At 36.8% G+C, this 16,930-nt stretch overlaps 1 protein-coding gene across 6 annotated transcripts in view; it reads left to right on the top strand.

The window, feature by feature from the left end:
- lost (methenyltetrahydrofolate synthase domain-containing protein lost) overlaps positions 1-13,635 on the top strand; it is a 362,666-nt gene extending 349,031 nt beyond the window's left edge. For all 6 annotated transcript variants that reach the window (XM_068363774.1, XM_068363769.1, XM_068363770.1 and 3 more), the window contains one exon: positions 7,933-13,635. In XM_068363774.1, coding sequence (XP_068219875.1) covers positions 7,933-8,164 — 232 coding nt within the window. In that variant the 3' untranslated portion in view covers positions 8,165-13,635. The remainder of the gene's footprint in view (positions 1-7,932) is intronic.
- The last annotated feature ends 3,295 nt before the right edge of the window (positions 13,636-16,930 follow it).

The raw sequence follows: 16,930 nt of genomic DNA, 5'->3' as shown, positions 1-16,930 counted from the left end.
CCCACACAGGTTGAATACTTGTTCTAAGCACTTAATCACTGTAGTTGTGTTCATGTTGGGACACGGAAAAGCGAAAGGAAAACGAGAATATTCATCAACCACAATAAGTAGATATGGGTTGCGCGAGGCTGTCGGAACTGGTCCTTTAAAGTCAATGCTTAATCTCTCCATTGGTTGTGTCGCCTTGATGAGTGTTCCTTCTTGGAATTTGTAGAATCTTGGTTTCAATTCTGCACATATCCTGCAAGAAGCACAGACCTTCTTAACGTCCTCGGTGGAAAAGGGAAGATTTTTCGATCTCACAAAGTGCAACAAGCGAGTCACTCCTGGATGGCACAGATTCCCATGTAGTTCAGTGAGGGTAGATGACGTAGAAACCACGGAACCACAAAAAGCTCGGGTGAAGGCATCAGGAACCACATTCTCTTTACCGGGGCGATAATGTACTGTATAACTGAAGGCTGCGAGTTCCATCCGCCATTCCTGGATCTTATTATTCTTAACTTTAGTGCGTTTCCTGTTATCAAACATGAAGGCCACAGAACGTTGGTCTGTAACGAGATCAAAGTGTTGTCTAGCAAGAAAATGACTCCACTTACGTACAGCCTCCACGATAGCCATGGCTTCCTTCTCTACGATGTGATAGTGAATTTCACTTCCTTGTAAAGTCCTAGACATGAAGGCCACGGGCCTGCCATTCTGGTTGAGTACTGCCGAGACTGCTACTTCCTAGGCATCACATTCGACCTCAAAAGGCAAATTTTCATCCACAGTGTAGCGTTGCTCCTTCAAGTTCTTGTTTGAGTAGTTCGAAAGCCTGCAAAGCTTCTTCATCTAAAGGAAATTTCTTTACTCTTGCCAGTGGTTGAATCTTAGCAGAAAAATTCTGTATCCATTTAGCGTAATAAGCAAACATACCCATTGCCCTCTTTAAAGATCCTTGACTAGTGGGAGGTGGTAGTTCTTGTAGAGGCCGGAGTCTTTCCATGTCAGGTTTTATTACACCATTCCCCACACAGTAGCCAAGAATATTAATGGTACGCACAGATTTAATAGTTTTAGTAGCATTGAGAGTTAGGTTCCTCTTGTTGATGACCTCAAGAAAGCGCTGCACGTTCTGATCATGTTGTTCTTGAGTGTGTCCAGCAATAGTGATATTGTCCAAATATGGGAAAGCACCTTGTAAGTTTTCTTCTTTCACCAACTTATCCATAGTTCGTTGGAAGGCTGCAACTCCATTGGTAACTCCGAAAGGTACTCTACAGAACTGGTACAGGCGTCCGTTGGCTTCAAAAGCTGTATACTTCTTGTCTGCTTCCTTTAGTGGGACTTGGTGGTAAGCGCTTTTCAAGTCAAAAGTCGAAAATACGCAATATGTTGAGAGTTCATTAACCATGGTGTCAATCCTTGGTAATGGATAAGCATCCAGTTCTGTAAACAGATTTATAGTTTGCGAATAATCAACACACATCCTTTTCTTATGCCAATTAAAGGAATCCTTAACCACCACAACTTAAGCTCTCCATGGTGATATGCTATCCTCAATAACACCCTCAGCCAAGAGACGACTAGTCTCCGCTTCAATGAATTCTTTGTCATCTTTACAGTAATGTCTTGATTTAGTGACAATAGGCTTACAATTAGGTAACAAATGCTGGAAGATAGAAGGTTCATCCACAGCAGCGGCTGCCAACAAACAGTAGGGGTTAGCACCAGATAAGTTGAGCGCTGGTTTCGGCCCACCGTATTCAATAGTCACTTTCTGATGCTGCTCTTGGAAGTCCTGACCAAGTAATACTCCTGAACATAAATCCTTCATTACTGCTAGACGCGTGGATGGATAAGTTTCTCCATTAAGATGAAGAGTCAAGTCTACATTGCCATAACCTGGAGAGTTTGTATGCAAAGATTTCTGTGCTAAAGCGACGTCTTTATCAGTGGGATGTATTGGTAGCTTCAATTCCCACGCTACCTCTTCATCTATATAACTGTCATCGCTGCACGAGTCGACAAGGGCTGTCAACTTCCGTCCTTTAATTGTTGTCGAGGTAGCTGCCCGATAGAGGCTCTGAGGAGAAGAGGTACCAGCATTAGCTGCAAGAACAGATGACTGTGAGGGATCAAATACTGTAGCTGTTAGTAGATTTACCTCCATATGTAGATTTAGATAGGCACGCTTTTGCAAAGTGCCCCTTCTTGCCACATTTATTGCAAATAGAATCCCGAGCTGGACAGTGCACGAATATGATAGGGACCTCCACAAAAAAAGCACTTTCTCTTCATGGACAGAGTAGTCGCTAATACTTGAGTTCCAGCAGTTACCTCACAGCTCTCAGACGTTGGTCCACTCTTCACATGATCATCTGTGATAAGTGCATGATCCGATGTAACCACAGCAGAGTATGCCCAACATGAGGAAGCATGTGACTGTAAAAACTTGCATTACGTTGGGCTAGGTCTAAAGAGTAAGCCTGGTCATAAGCTGCCTGTAAGTCTAGAGTTTTATTTTCAAGAAGATGTTGCCGAATCACAGGTGAGGCCAGGCCATTTATAAAAGCATCCCTGATCAACTCCTCTCTGTATTGTTCTGCAGTAACTGGCTTAAAATTACAGTCCTTACCTAATTTACGCAATTCTCTCAGAAACTCATCCAAAGTTTCCCCTGCCTTTTGTTGGCGAGTAGCAAGTAAATGTCTGGCGAATATTTCATTAGGTGCCTTAACATGTAACTTTTCTAACGTAGAAATGGCAGTATCATAATCCACACACTCCTCAATGTATTCATACACATTATGACTGACATAGTTCACGAGTGTCCTTAATTTATTTGGTGCATTTTCACCACATTCTTGAATAAAGTTGGAAAACGTCTTGTGCCAATGCCGCCATTCCTTTGCTGCAGAAGGAAGGCTAGGGTCCAGATCCAAACGGGCAGGCTTCAATAGTTTCTCCATAGCTTAAGTTGAATAAATTGTTATAACATTAAAAGACTTGGCTGCTGCTACCCAAGCTTTATTCAACTTAAACTTCAGTATATTATTCCCTGAAACAACCATGAACATAATTAGCAGACCCCAAACAAAGTATGAAAAGATCACCAGACAAATGGTTCAGAGTGAGGTATGAAAGAGCAAAAGGACAAAACAATATTATAACAGGTCTATTTCCAGGATGTCCAAATCTTCAGTTAAGTTATCCATCCATCTCTTTCTAGGCCTTCCACTTGGTCTGGTACCTGTGGGTTTACCTAACATAACTCTTCTAGTCAGCCTTCTCTCCTCCATTCTAGCAATGTGTCCTGCATATTGAAGTCTCTGCGATCTAATAATATTGGAAATAGACGGTAGTCCTGAGAGAGCCATCAATTCCTGATTGTGGCGCCTGCGCCACTCTCCAGCTTCATCATTCCAAACCGGTCCCCAGATCTGCCTGCCTCAAGATACTGCGTTGAAAAACTTCAAGTTTATTTTCCAACTGCCTAGTGAGTGCCCATGTTTCACACCCGTATAGGACCACTGGACGGATAATGTCGGTATATATTTGTGTTTTTGTGGGCCTAGATGAAATTTTGGATCTTAAGGTGTTATTGAGTGCTGATGAACATCTTGTCCCTGCTGCAATCCTTAGTCTAACTTCTTCCTGGATCATGTTGTGTGACATTGTGATGGAGCCGAGATATTTAAATGAGGATACTGCTTACAGTTGTGATTCTCCAAAATCCATATCTCCAACTAGATTTGGTGTTCTTGAAACCTCCATTATCTTAGTTTTTGCATTGTTTATTTTCAGGCCTGTACGTTCTGCATTATTTTTAAACTGTATGTATGTTTCTTCGATGCTAGGTAGATGTTCTCCACAAAGGTCCATATCATTGGCATATCCAAGTCTGTCTATGATGGTATTATCCAGCTGGATGGGCAATCTGGTAGGAGGTGTATTTCGCATTATCCACTCTAGTACTAAGTTAAATAAAAGTGTTGATAGAGTGCATCCCTGCTTTAGTCCTCCATGGATGTTAAAGGGCTCTGTCAGTATTCCCCCGACCTTGATCCTGCACATCGTATTCCGGTAGCACATTTGGACCAGATTTATCAATTTCACTGGTATGTGGAAGAACTTCAGTATGTTCCATAATGATGGTCAATGCACACTGTCATAGGCTTGCTTGAAATCTATGAATAGATGGTAAGAATTTTTGTTGAACTCCCAATATTTCTCTAGAGCTTGCCTTATGGTGAAAATTTGGTCAGCTGTAGCTCGGTTTGGTCTAAAACCTGCCTGATAGTCACCAATTATATCTTCGCAATAAACTCTTAATCGTTTGTACAAAATATTTGCAAGGATTTTGTAACCATATGGGAGTATACAAATGCTTCTGTAGTTTCCACATATAGTGCAATCTTCTTTTTTTTGTAGTACTGCCAGAATCCCTTCCTCCCAGTCTGATGGCATTACTGCATTCTCCCATATGCTATACATTAAGCTAATAATCTTATCATGAAGAGCCTGGCCCCCCCCCCCCATACTTGATCAGTTCTGCAGCTATATTATCAATCCCAGCTGCTTTATTATTTTTAAGTTTTCTTATAGCATCTGTAATTTCCTCTCGAGTTGGTGCCTCCACATCATCGATATTTCCCAATACCTCCATTTCATCCACTGGGTTATGAGGTGGTGGCTGATTGAAAAGCTCCTTAAAGTGTTCTACCCACCTCCTTTGTATTTCTTCTTTTCCAATAATTATGTTACCTTCTTTATTTCTGATAAGTTCATTCTTGGCTGGAATCCATTTCTCATCCTATTAATTCTCTGAAATTGCTTCCTCGTTTTTCCATGCGCTCTATTTTTTTTTAATTTCTCTCGGTTCCTCTCTTACCTTCTCTCTTTTCTTTCTTCTGTTTGTGCTTGTTGCTAAATTTCTAAACACTCTTAAATCTTCTCTCTTATCAATGTTAGCCCTGTCTTCTATCCATTTCATCCTACAGAGTTTTCTTCTTTCAGCAGCACTTCTACACTCTTCGTCAAACCAGTTATTCCTTCTACGTGCATTAATACATGGTCCTAGAGATTCCGTAACAGCTTCAGTCACTACTGACTTCATTGTCTCCCAGTCTGATGTTATTTCCTCTAATTCCAGTAGTCCAAGTCTATTTTGTACATTTACAGCATAGGCATTTCTTACATCTGTCTCTTCTAGTTTTTCTATATTTGGTTTGATGGTTTTTATTGTTGTCAATCTTTTACTTTTTAATTTAACTTTGAGCTTTCCAACCACTAACATATGGTCAGAGTCACAATCTGCACCTTTGAAAGCCCTAGTATCAAACAGAGCTGATCTGAATTTCTTTTTAATCATTATATGGTCAATTTGATTTATAGTGTTAACATCAGGTGAAGTCCAAGTTCCTTTATGGGAGGCCTTATGGGGAAAAGTAGTACCTCCGATGACCATAGAGTTTTTGGAGTGCAAATGTTGCCAATCTATTATCATTGCTTTCTTGATGAAGATTATGGAGGCAGATAGAGCCTTGGAAAGCATTTACATCTTTATCAATTTTTGCATTCATATCACCCAAAATCAACAATACATTGTGTCATGGTATTTGGTCTATTTCAGATTGTATATGATCATACCATTCATCTTTTGCATCATCATCTGTTATTTCTGTGTGTTCATGTAAGCATAGAATCGTTATGTTAAACCACTTTGCATTTAGTCTAAATTTTGCTATTCTGCTGGATATTGGGGTGAATTCCATAGGTGCTCCATATGCTCTTTTACTCGGGTAAAAACTTGCTCCTTCTACGTGGTTACCATCATCTCTTCCACTATAAAGTATAACTCCCTTCTCCTGCTCCAGCTTTCCTATTCCTGTCCATTGGATTTCTTGTAAGGCTGCTATATCAATTTTATATTTGTCCAATTCATGTTCTAATACTTTAGCAGCTCCCGTTTTGTAGAGCATTCTTACATTCCATGTGGCAATTTTTAGTGATCTTTTCCAATCTGTAATCCTTTGTGACATTAAAGGCCGTCCGGTTATTCAGTCAAAGTTTTAGTCACGAGTGGTAGTTTTACAGATAGGTGGTGTGAGCCCCAATCCAACCTGCAAAGCAGGATTCGAACCTACAAGTTAGTACCTCCTAGTTACCTATGGCCCCCAATTGGTTACAGGGAGCTCCACACACTCCCCAGGCGGATATACTAGTCGGAACAAGCCATTGCACCTCGACAAGGTTTAATAGGCTCTTGCCCTAATGGTGAGCGACCCATCAAAGCCGCGATGGTTGGTTCAATGTACAGTACTTAAAATTAATGTCAGGAGTATGAGTCTTATACACCTACAAATATGAAGTAGCCATTGTCATATAAGATAACTTTTTAATATGTAATTTGTAAGCTTCCTTCGATATAGGGGAAGAGAATTCACCTACACTGTTACTGACCTCACTGCATCAAGTAGTGATCGACGAATCATTCAGTTCTCAATGTTTTTAACAACAATAAATAAGTGAGCTTACTAAATTTAACCGTGTATATTTATTGCATATCACAATAATTATACTCTCTGTTGTCTAATCCTAAAGTGAAGGATCAATATAATATATGAAGCAGGTCTTACTTACACATAACTCAATACACTGAAAACACATGGGGTCCGAGTTGGTATGAAAATTCATACTACTCTTATCAAGTGTAATGTTTTGTTTACAAAGACTTTGAACATGATATCAAGAATATCAAGGATGTAAGAAAAACCTGTAAATTAGGCTTATTAAACAATAATATAGTCATCTAATCAGGCTAGAGGAACAAAATTAGGTTAATGGGCAAGTTTTGTATCCTATTAAAAACAAATTTATACGTATGTTACACTAATATACCCTACCACTCACCCTGTTACTTTCTTCAGTCTGTCTGGCATTGAATGAACAAGGTTACAAACTTGTTCCAATCTTCTTCTATATATTTACCAATGGACATTGATGTGAGTCATGAAGTGCAGAATGCTCTCTCGTGTTCAGTGCCAGATTTGGCCTTAAGGGGGCCTGAGACACAAAATTTGTACGGGGTCCCCATCTATCGCTTACCAACATGGAACAGTGGTAGTTTTCAGTCATCTGGAATGAATAGTATATAAATAAACAGAGACATCCTTTATTGTTCATACTTGCTCTATAGGAAAAATAATGAAAAACTATCAATCAGTAAGAGAGAGAGAGAGAGAGTGAGTGTGAGTGTGTGTTTTTTTATATCGACAAACGCTTGAAATGCCCTGTTGGTAGTTTATGCAATGGAGTGGCTGTACTATCGGGTTGGGTGCCTGCATTAACCTACCATCCAGAAAGGTAGTAGTGCAGTAGTTGTGTGGGCCTTTCGCCTGGTGTGGACAGAAACTATTGGCCGCAATGGTACAGCTTGAATTTATTTTTATGAAACTAGTCACCCACTCAAAGCTTCTGTTGGTATGAATTGTGACACTTGCAATGTTCTTTGAGCTCTGCTGTAGCCTTTTATAGTTAATCTTTATCAGATTAGAACTCAGTTGTCACACAAGATGAAATTTCTGACGAAAGAGAAATTTATGCAACTAATGATTTCAATAGAACATTTTATTCTATGGTATGATTGAAATTATTTCAGATATCGGGAGTTTTAGTTTTTATAACTGCCTATTACCGTAAACTGTACTAACTATGCAGAAAATGGAATTAGTTAATTGCATAGTCATTTGATCAGCAACCCTTTTTTTATATAGTGCTTAAAAAATGTTCCATATGACTATTAGAGATCTCGTTTTTGAAGTGTCCTTTGATTTAAAGTATTCCTCATTTTATGTTTGCAAGAATTTACTGTTTAATATTTATTGTACTTTCTAGCAATACCTGTCTAAAGGTTTTATATATTCACAAGCCACATTTTATTTGTAGAGTGCGCGAGTTGAAGGATGCTCTTCAAGATCGTGAAGTTCAACCTGCAGACATCACATGGCGCGGACGAAGTGGTTTTGCCTTTTTACGTTTCACTGGTCCAACTGAAGGCTGTGATGATGTTTTATCAAAACTGAAGGGTTTGTTGCTCCAAAACCAGCCTGTTGTTGTAGAACGAGCCAAGGACAAAAATGAGGGTATGGATGACGATGAAAGAGTAGAAATGCCGTAAGGTGAATTAAATGTTCTTTTCTATTAGTATAGAGTCCATCTCAACCCAACAATGAACACTTTTGGATATTTCAGTATGTCTTCATTACATTGTGTTAGTTATGCAGGTACTGTACTATGTTGTATATGGTAAGGACCATAATCAATAATTTTGTGATAGAAAACTTAAGACTGGAGAGGCGTTAAAATGTCACCAGTAATGTAGGTCAATTTTAGTCAGGAATTGTAATATAGATTGATTTAGATATTACTCATAGCGCATCATTATAATACTGTAAGCTTCTTTAAATTCTCGTCAAGAATTTTTCTAACCATAGAAATATTGTAATTTATGTATTATTTTTAAGTTTTGAGATAATGATGTAACTTATTGTAGTTAGTTATTTATATGCAGTAACTTCCAGTAGTCTGAATATTTGATTTAAGCTTTAATATTTTTTATGTTTTTTATTTGGTTGCAATGAAATTGTGATGTGCATTTTCACAATTAAATATTCAGGTTACAAAAACTTGAGTAGTTGATGTTATAGCTCAAGGCACAAGAAGTTCTTTGACATCTAGTGCTTACAGGTTTATAAATTTCTATAGTTGCATTATTGAGAGATTTTGAAGTAATTATTTCAGTTATATTGCTAAAATCTAGGAAATATATTTCTATGGCCTTGCAGTAGTCAGCTATAGTTTTTGATAGCTGATGAAAAGGTTACCAGTTGGTATTCTTTGTAGTGATGCATAAGATAATTGAGAAAAGTTTATCTTTAAAAAAAGAATTATGCACATTTTACTATTACCCTAATTCATTGGCAATGCCACATAAGTGGTGAATTTCCTTTTCAGCATATTACAATGCCTAATGTTTATATTTGACTGCATCTTTTTACAATAACTAATGTTTATATAGGAATCAATTCTGTGGCATAGTTTTATATTGGAATCAATTTCGTGGCATAGTTTTCAGTGTGCTACTTAGAAAAGGTCTGACAAAAAATTTTCTTATCCATATTTTTTTTAGATAAAATTTTATTTTAAGTGTGCAGTGTGGGGCGTGAAATTCAGTACAATATTTATGACACTTCTTATAACACAATGCATATATAACAAAAGAAATAAAAATGATAAAGCTGATATTAACAGATAGATATTTTTTATTGAAAATAGTCGTAGCGGTCTACAGTTGTTGTTAATTAATAGAAAGGTGATACAATCCAGTGCCTGATTCATTTTATAAAATATAGTGTAAATGTTTTATCTTCAGATCAAGGTAGCTTTAATGTGTAATTAAAGTATATTTATGATTATTTTAGTTTTTCATAAGTTAACAAATGTTTAGTTTTATATCAAGCTTCTGTTATGTTCTTATACTGCCATGCTGTTCTTAATTCCAGGTAAAAATGGAATGGGTATGAAGCATTTATCTTTTATCTTTATTTTCTGGTAGATGAACATTTTCTGTTTGCATCACAAGCACTGTTTGGATAAAAAATATTATAATTTTAAATACGAATAAACAAAGTTGGTGATAAAATGCAGTGCCTAATCATCTTGTATGTAGTATATTTTACCATTTGGATATGTTTTAATATATTTTCTGTGAAATGAAATGTCCAAAAACATTGTTTAGTTTGCTCGATGTTTCTTCTATTTGAAATTTAAATGGAAATTCTATGCTAAATGTACTGATCACATTTATGTATGTCTGAGAAACTTGGAGAGGTTTTGGTATATTTTAACTTAGCTGGGATGCCTTTTTATTTCAATTGCTATAATTTAATGACATGCTTTGAGGTAATGATTTAGGTTAATTTTTCTATGCTCTGTATTAACTGATTTTCAGTACTGTCTGATATACTGTACAAAGTTTATATATTAACAAGGCCTTTGCTCTGCTGTAATCCCAGTTGTATCTTTGCAGAATAGAATGTAGTTGAAGTTATTCTGGTTCTCTGCACACAAATGCTCTGATAAACTTGTCATGTATGTTACATTTTTGTACTATAATTGCAAAGGTAAAGTAATGTAGAATTAAAAGATTGCTCAATTTTATTCTCCACCTAAAGAGGTATTGTATAGTGTAAAGTAACTTTTAGTAGACTCCTTACTCCAGAATCCTAATCACAGTCTTTCATAAGTTATAGGTATGAGCATTAGATACTTCAAGATAAAATTCTACAAATAAATTTCTCTCTTTAAATGGTACTGGAGCATGATCATAAGTGTGTTAAAAATTTTATTTCCTTGAGTTACCCCTCTTCCTGATTGCCTAGTCAGATACTTGTCAGAAATACATTTAAAAAATACTCACGTTTTTATTTTTATTTATTTTTATTTTTGTTGCTGTGTTAAAAGCTAAGACCTCTTCATTGTTTAAGGGATTTGGATCTACTCTAGTCTCAAGTCAAAAGCTTGAGTGATTTGTTGGTTGTGGTGGTTCTTGTTGAAGAGGAGCCTTTAGTTGCTTGCTTGTTTTGTGTTATTGTAGTACTTGGCTGTACTCTAGTTATTTGGGTTCACGTTTGGGGGTTCTGCTCATTCTAGGATGTTCATAATAATTTTTTCATAAAATTTCACACTTACTGTATACATGCTGTGATTGTCTCACAAAAGCAGAAGTTTCAGCTTTGCCTAAAAAAGTGAAAATTATTTACCATATGGAAATTATGTACAATATTATCTTCATTGCTTTTCATGAACTGTACTGTAGTTGCACAATATTAATTATTCACATATGGAAGAGAGAAGAAGGCGCAATGATGTGGCATACTGTTTTGTTCTTTTATCTCCACTTCACTTCTTTCATTAGTAATGTAAGGTTTTTAAACTTTTGCCAAGACATCTTGATACATGTGGGAAAATTTGAAGAATTATTCTTGGCATTTAAAAGATGAAGTAAATTATGGTTTTTTATGGTCCAATAATTAGGTAAAACTACAAAAGATATTGTAACTAAAAGCTCCTCCAATTTGTGTGTATTTGATGGTTAAACGAAAGATTTCCCAGAGTGCTGATTTTATATATCTTGAAAGTTTTAATTACTTTTTTCTTTTCTAATATTTAAGAGCTTTAAAATTCTAGGCTGATAAGTTATAAAGCATTTAGTCGAAGATTATGTTGGCTTTTTGGGGAATGAATAGTCCAGTTGCATTAAATTTGAGTATATCTGATCTTTTCATTCCTATAAAAAATAACTATCCATAATTTCTTAATTTTAATAGTTTCTTATTAAGAATATTTCCAGGTTTCACACTTGAGTATCGTTATGGCGTAACTTGTAGAGAACGTGTGAAAGTCATTCTCTCTCTTAACTGTCTTTCATTCAGTGAACCATTTAGTAAATGCCCTTCTGAGTGTCATCAATGCAAATATAATATTATGATATTGCAAAAATAAATTTTCTAGAGTAAATTCATCAATTGGTTCATTCCCAGACACTGGACTCTACCTTAAAATTTTACAGTAAAGCTAAGAAATGGTTCTGTTATCAGTCTATGAAGTTTTTTTAGTGAAAGCTCCTAATAAACCAATTGAAAGTAACAGTTATACGATGAGCAGCAGTCTCTTAGACGTGCATAATAATTTTACTCTTATATTTTGAGTCTGTTCATATTGTACTTAAGTCTTCATGCCAGCTAGGGCCCTTGCAGTAGCAAAAGGAAGCTTAAGTTGTAACTATTGATGACACTTGAAATTCATTATGTTGGCTATAGTTGTACATGCTAGAAACCCTTGTGTTAGAACATTTTCTTTGTAACTAATTTCAATTGTTTAGTAGAAAGTTTACAATTGTACCAAAAATCTTTTTATATATCTTTAATTTTGATATACTGTAGTTAAATCCTGGCTCTTGTTGGAATGACAGATTTCCAATCATAAATAAATCCTAGAGCTTTATCAAAGGGCTTCTTATGCATTTTTAGAATTAATGATTGTTTTATTGGGTATTTCTCTAAAGAAGTTACCTTGTCCTCAGTAGATAAATTTCTAATTTTGCTTCCTTTATAATTTTTACCATATTTTACATAAGATATAGAAAGCTTTGTTTTGTAATATAAGTACCATACATAAAAAAGCTGGTTAAACTTTTAAAGATTAGCAAAGTAATTTATTCCTGTGTTTAGTGGCTGGGTAGAGTAAAGTTCTAACACTTACTTGATGTTTACATTGTTGCTCTGCAGATCAGAACATCTCTGCCACTTAACCCTTCCTCACTCTTTTGAAAAATTTGTGTTTGTTGTCAGTGTTTAGGAGAATGTGTATGTATGTATTATCTGAGAGATTTGATTACAAGAATGTATCTTGTGCGTGAGCATTGTGTAACTTTCCATGCTCCCTCATGAAAATCACTTTGTGTGATTTTCTGGAAATTTTTTTTTCAAAAGAACAACTTAGTGAGGAGTGCCCAGTAGAGCTGTAAATTGAACACTACCTAGAAGGCAATTTCTGTTTCATTATAACAGTACATCTCCCATTAATGTAAAGAGTTCTTCAGTCCAAGTCCCATGGGGCCATGGCTCATACTGTAAGTTCAATTGCTGAGGGTCCTACAGGGTTCACTATTGAGGAGCAGTATTGTCCAATCTTTGAGCATCCCTTGGTCATATTACTACAATGGATACTTAGTATTGCCTAGGCTTGTAAGGATTGCTAAACTTGAGGCTCTTAGACCATTCTTCAAAGTACAGTTAAAACCCTTGTTTACATTTAATTGGCTTCAACCACTAGATACTGTGGGTAATTCTGTACTTATTACTACTGCTGTCATTACTGTTTGATGTAAGTACTGTACTCCAGTTTCTAGGAGGGATATCAAGGCATTACCATCTGCTATCGCTGCCTTGACCATTTTCTTGGTGAAAGGTGAAATATGATCAAGATTTAGAAATGTATTTGTGCAACTCCCTCCTAAAACTTGTTTTCCTCATCTTCCTGTGTATTATTATTATTATTATTATTATTATTATTATTATTATTATTACTTGCTAAGCTACAACCCTAGTTGGAAAAGCAGAATGCTATAAACCCAAGGGCTCCAACAGGGAAAATAGCCCAGTGAGGAAAGGAAAAAAAGGAAAAATAAAATGTCTTAAGAAGAGTAACAACATTAAAATAAATATCTCCTATGTAAACTATATAAACTTTAACAAAACAAGAGGAAGAGAAATTAGACAGAATAGTATGCCAGAGTGTACCCTCAAGCAAGAGAACTCTAACCAAAGACAGTGGAAGACCATGGTGCAGAGGCTATGGCACTACCCAAGACTAGAGAACAATGGTTTGATTTTGGAGTGTCCTCCTCCTAGAAGAGCTGCTTACCATAGCTATAGAGTCTCTTCTACCCTTAGCAAGAGGAAAGTGGCCACAGAACAATTACATTGCCATAGTTAACCCCTTAGGTGAAGAAAAATTGTTTGGTACTCTCAGTGTTGTCAGGTGTATGAGGACAGAGGAAAATATGTAAAGAATAGGCCAGACTATTCGGCGTATGTGTAGGCAAATGGAAAATGAACCGTGACCAGAGAGAAGGATCCAATGTAGTACTGTCTGGCCAGTCAAAAGACTCCATAACTCTCTAGTGGTAGTTTCTCAACAGGTGGCTGGTGCCCTGGCCAACCTGTAGGCCTTTTTTGGTCTTCAAACCTATAAGAGATAGGAAAAGAACTTAAAAGTCTTCCACGGAGTTGCTTTCAGACTTTATAGGAACACAACTCTTTCCAGACGAAGGGCAACAGAGATGGCTAATGTTTTAAATATTTGTGGTAGGGATACAGATATGATTTCATAATATCATTTGGAATTACTCTACTTTGTAAGGGAAGATGCATAACCGAGCTCCTATTTCCCTTCCTAAAACCACTTGCCCTAATTCTTATTCATCAGGATTGGTTGCTCTGTAGCACATTGGTCTGGTCATCTGTACTCAGTTTGAAGGTGGAGCCCCGTCTAGTCAATAGGGTTTGGGACATGGGGTTATGGATATTTTATGGTCAGGTCCTAGCTACTTAGCAACAATAGGAGAGGTCTTTGTTGTCAGATAGGTCATCATGAACTACTCATGGAAATTTGCCAGTTTTTGGGGCCCTTCAGGTCAGTCTGATACAACAATCCCTTCTGTCTAGGTGTATGGGCTAACTTAGCTATGTGCGAGTTGGAGTGGAACTCGTATAAGAGCATTGAGCTCATTCATGAGTGAAATGGTTTAGGAGAATCTTCAAAGGCAATCTCAAGACACTTAGTCTCTATAAACTGATTGGGCTGCCCCTCTGGTTTGCTTTATAATGAATGATTCTAGGAACTAATGCTAAATACCTTAACACTGGGGCCCTTTTGGTTAAATTTGACACTGACCCCCTATAGTCAAATGTAAAATTATCTCCAAGTGTTTGGGGTCCCACTTATTCAGTGGATTACTGGAGCATGCTGAATCTGTTTTTTTTTTTTTTTTTAGAAAACACCATCTTAAACAGATATATGAAGCCCCTCTGACTCAATTAACAGACTAGTATAATGTGCATAAGGAACTAGTCACTAGCCTCTACAGGTGAATGCCAATCTGTGGGCTGATGCGAAGTCTTCAAAACAATGGCTTTGTGTACAGTGATTGCCTTCTTATTCAAAGTAATGGCCATGGAGTGTCTGTTACCATAGTAAATCTTCACTTTTCCTTGAAGTTGGAAAAGTGGCTCAGTTTGTTGGGAAACTTTGTCATAAGCTATATTGAAGGATAAAAGCCAAAATTTTTAAGACAATACTATCAGGAAGTAGGCTTTGGTCTAATTTTCATAATATTTTGCACTGTTGAAGAGGTATAACTCAACTTGCCCTCTTTTTTTTTTTTTTTTTTTAATAATTTCTGACTGACAGCAGTCTCTAATTGAATCCCTTGTCCTTTTCAAGAAGGCAGGTCAAGGCAGCAGATAATTAGAGAAGTCCTGACACTCGGACATTGACACACTAGTATAATTACCTTTAATAGCCCTTTGGTGCCTTTGTGGTTTATCACTGCCATGACTTTATGGTCAGCAATAAATAACCTTGGGTTTGGGTAGAAGCCTAGCCTCCTCCAATTAAACACGAATTAAACACCCTTTATACCTTTCAACCAAGCCAAGAGCCAAGCTGGAGAAACAATCCTTTTTTTAAGTTATAAATTATTGTTTTCCAGACTTCTGTATTTGCATGAGAAGACATATCCATAAGAAAAGTAACCATGATTGTTGTAGACCTGAAAGATGCCTACTTTCAAATATACATCTGATGGGACTTAAAGATTTAATCCCTTTAAATTAGTGATGACTATATCTTAGTTCACATTGGTGCCTACGCATGTACCTGCTTCAATGATATCTAAATCAACATTAATCCCCTCCTCTTCACATCCTGTGCTTCACATTCTAAAGACTAGAACGGGCACTTGGTAGAACGCATACCTTCGCCACCGCCATTTTTGTCAATGATATCACTATATCATGTTGTATACCACAAAATAGGCAATTGAATTATGCACAATTTGACACGAGTTTCATGCAAATCAGATAAAACTTGGCCACGATAGGGCAAAAAGACGTCATTGACTTTTTTGTGACTTTGATCTTGACCATTACCCAATCACTCCCAAAATCTAATAAAATTGCCCTTGGATCATGGCCAATCATCCCACCAAATTTCATGAAATTTGTCCTCGATATAGCATAAAGACCTTTTTGACCTTATGATGACCTGGACCTTGATCTTGTATATCATAAGGTAGGCAATTAAATTATGTACATTTATGCACTAGTTTGATGCAAATTGGATAAAAATTGACCATGATTTTCTTGATCTTTTGACCCAATCACACCCAGAATTTAATCAAATTGTCTTTTGATCATGGCCAATCATCCCACCTTATTTCATGAGATTCGGTTAAATGATTTTTGGGTTGTGTGAATTCCAAACACACAGATAGTCAATGCTTATCAAAACAACTTTCACCGCAACGAATTTGGCTGCAAACACACAGACAGTCAATGCTTATCAAAACAACTTTCACCGCAACGAATTTGGCGAAGGTAATGCGGGATCATCTGGAGTTGTGGGTGGATGACAGGATCATCAGTGTTGGATTTTTGTTTTACTTATCCCCTCTGGTGATGCTCAAGTTCTTAGACTCATCAAGGGAGGGATGGGCTCATGTTCGAAGGAACTAGTCACAGTGAGTGTGGACTACTGAAAATCTTTGTTTACACTGCACATGAATGTTCTAAAGATGTGGGCATCTATGCTTGTGTTGCCAGTATTTGGAGATGAATTCATGTCATTTGGTAACTTTGATAAGCAATAGTGTTATGGTATTGGTATGTTAACAGGCTAGGGAAAATAATACCTCTTCCCTCAGTAAGTTAGGCAGATGCATGATGGTCTGTCTATCTATAGAAGGGAAGGCCTGGTACATTCCAGCAAGTGATGAATAAGCTGCTTTAAATGGAGAAATTAAGGCAATTGATCTGTTTATCACTTGATAACAAGAAACATCTTGTGTTCTGCCCTCCAGTTCTGCTTAATTGTACTGTACTCATGGTTCGTAAGTAACCTACTCCAGGTTCCAACCTACTGAAACTTGTGTTTGAGGCACCGAGAAATGCAATATTAACACACCCTTATTGGTTAACCTTGTCTGCTGTGAAGTTCCTCCAATCCATGAAATCCCTCTCGTCTTGCCAGAGTTTCTTACGAGAAAGATCTTTATCTACCAGAACTGTATACAATAGCTGAGAGTGTAAATTCTCAAGAA

Source organism: Palaemon carinicauda, chromosome 40, assembly GCF_036898095.1.
Source record: "Palaemon carinicauda isolate YSFRI2023 chromosome 40, ASM3689809v2, whole genome shotgun sequence".
NCBI classification, from domain to species: domain Eukaryota; kingdom Metazoa; phylum Arthropoda; class Malacostraca; order Decapoda; family Palaemonidae; genus Palaemon; species Palaemon carinicauda.
Note: the sequence above shows the minus strand (reverse complement) of the source record. Positions and strands in the feature narration are given on the sequence as shown.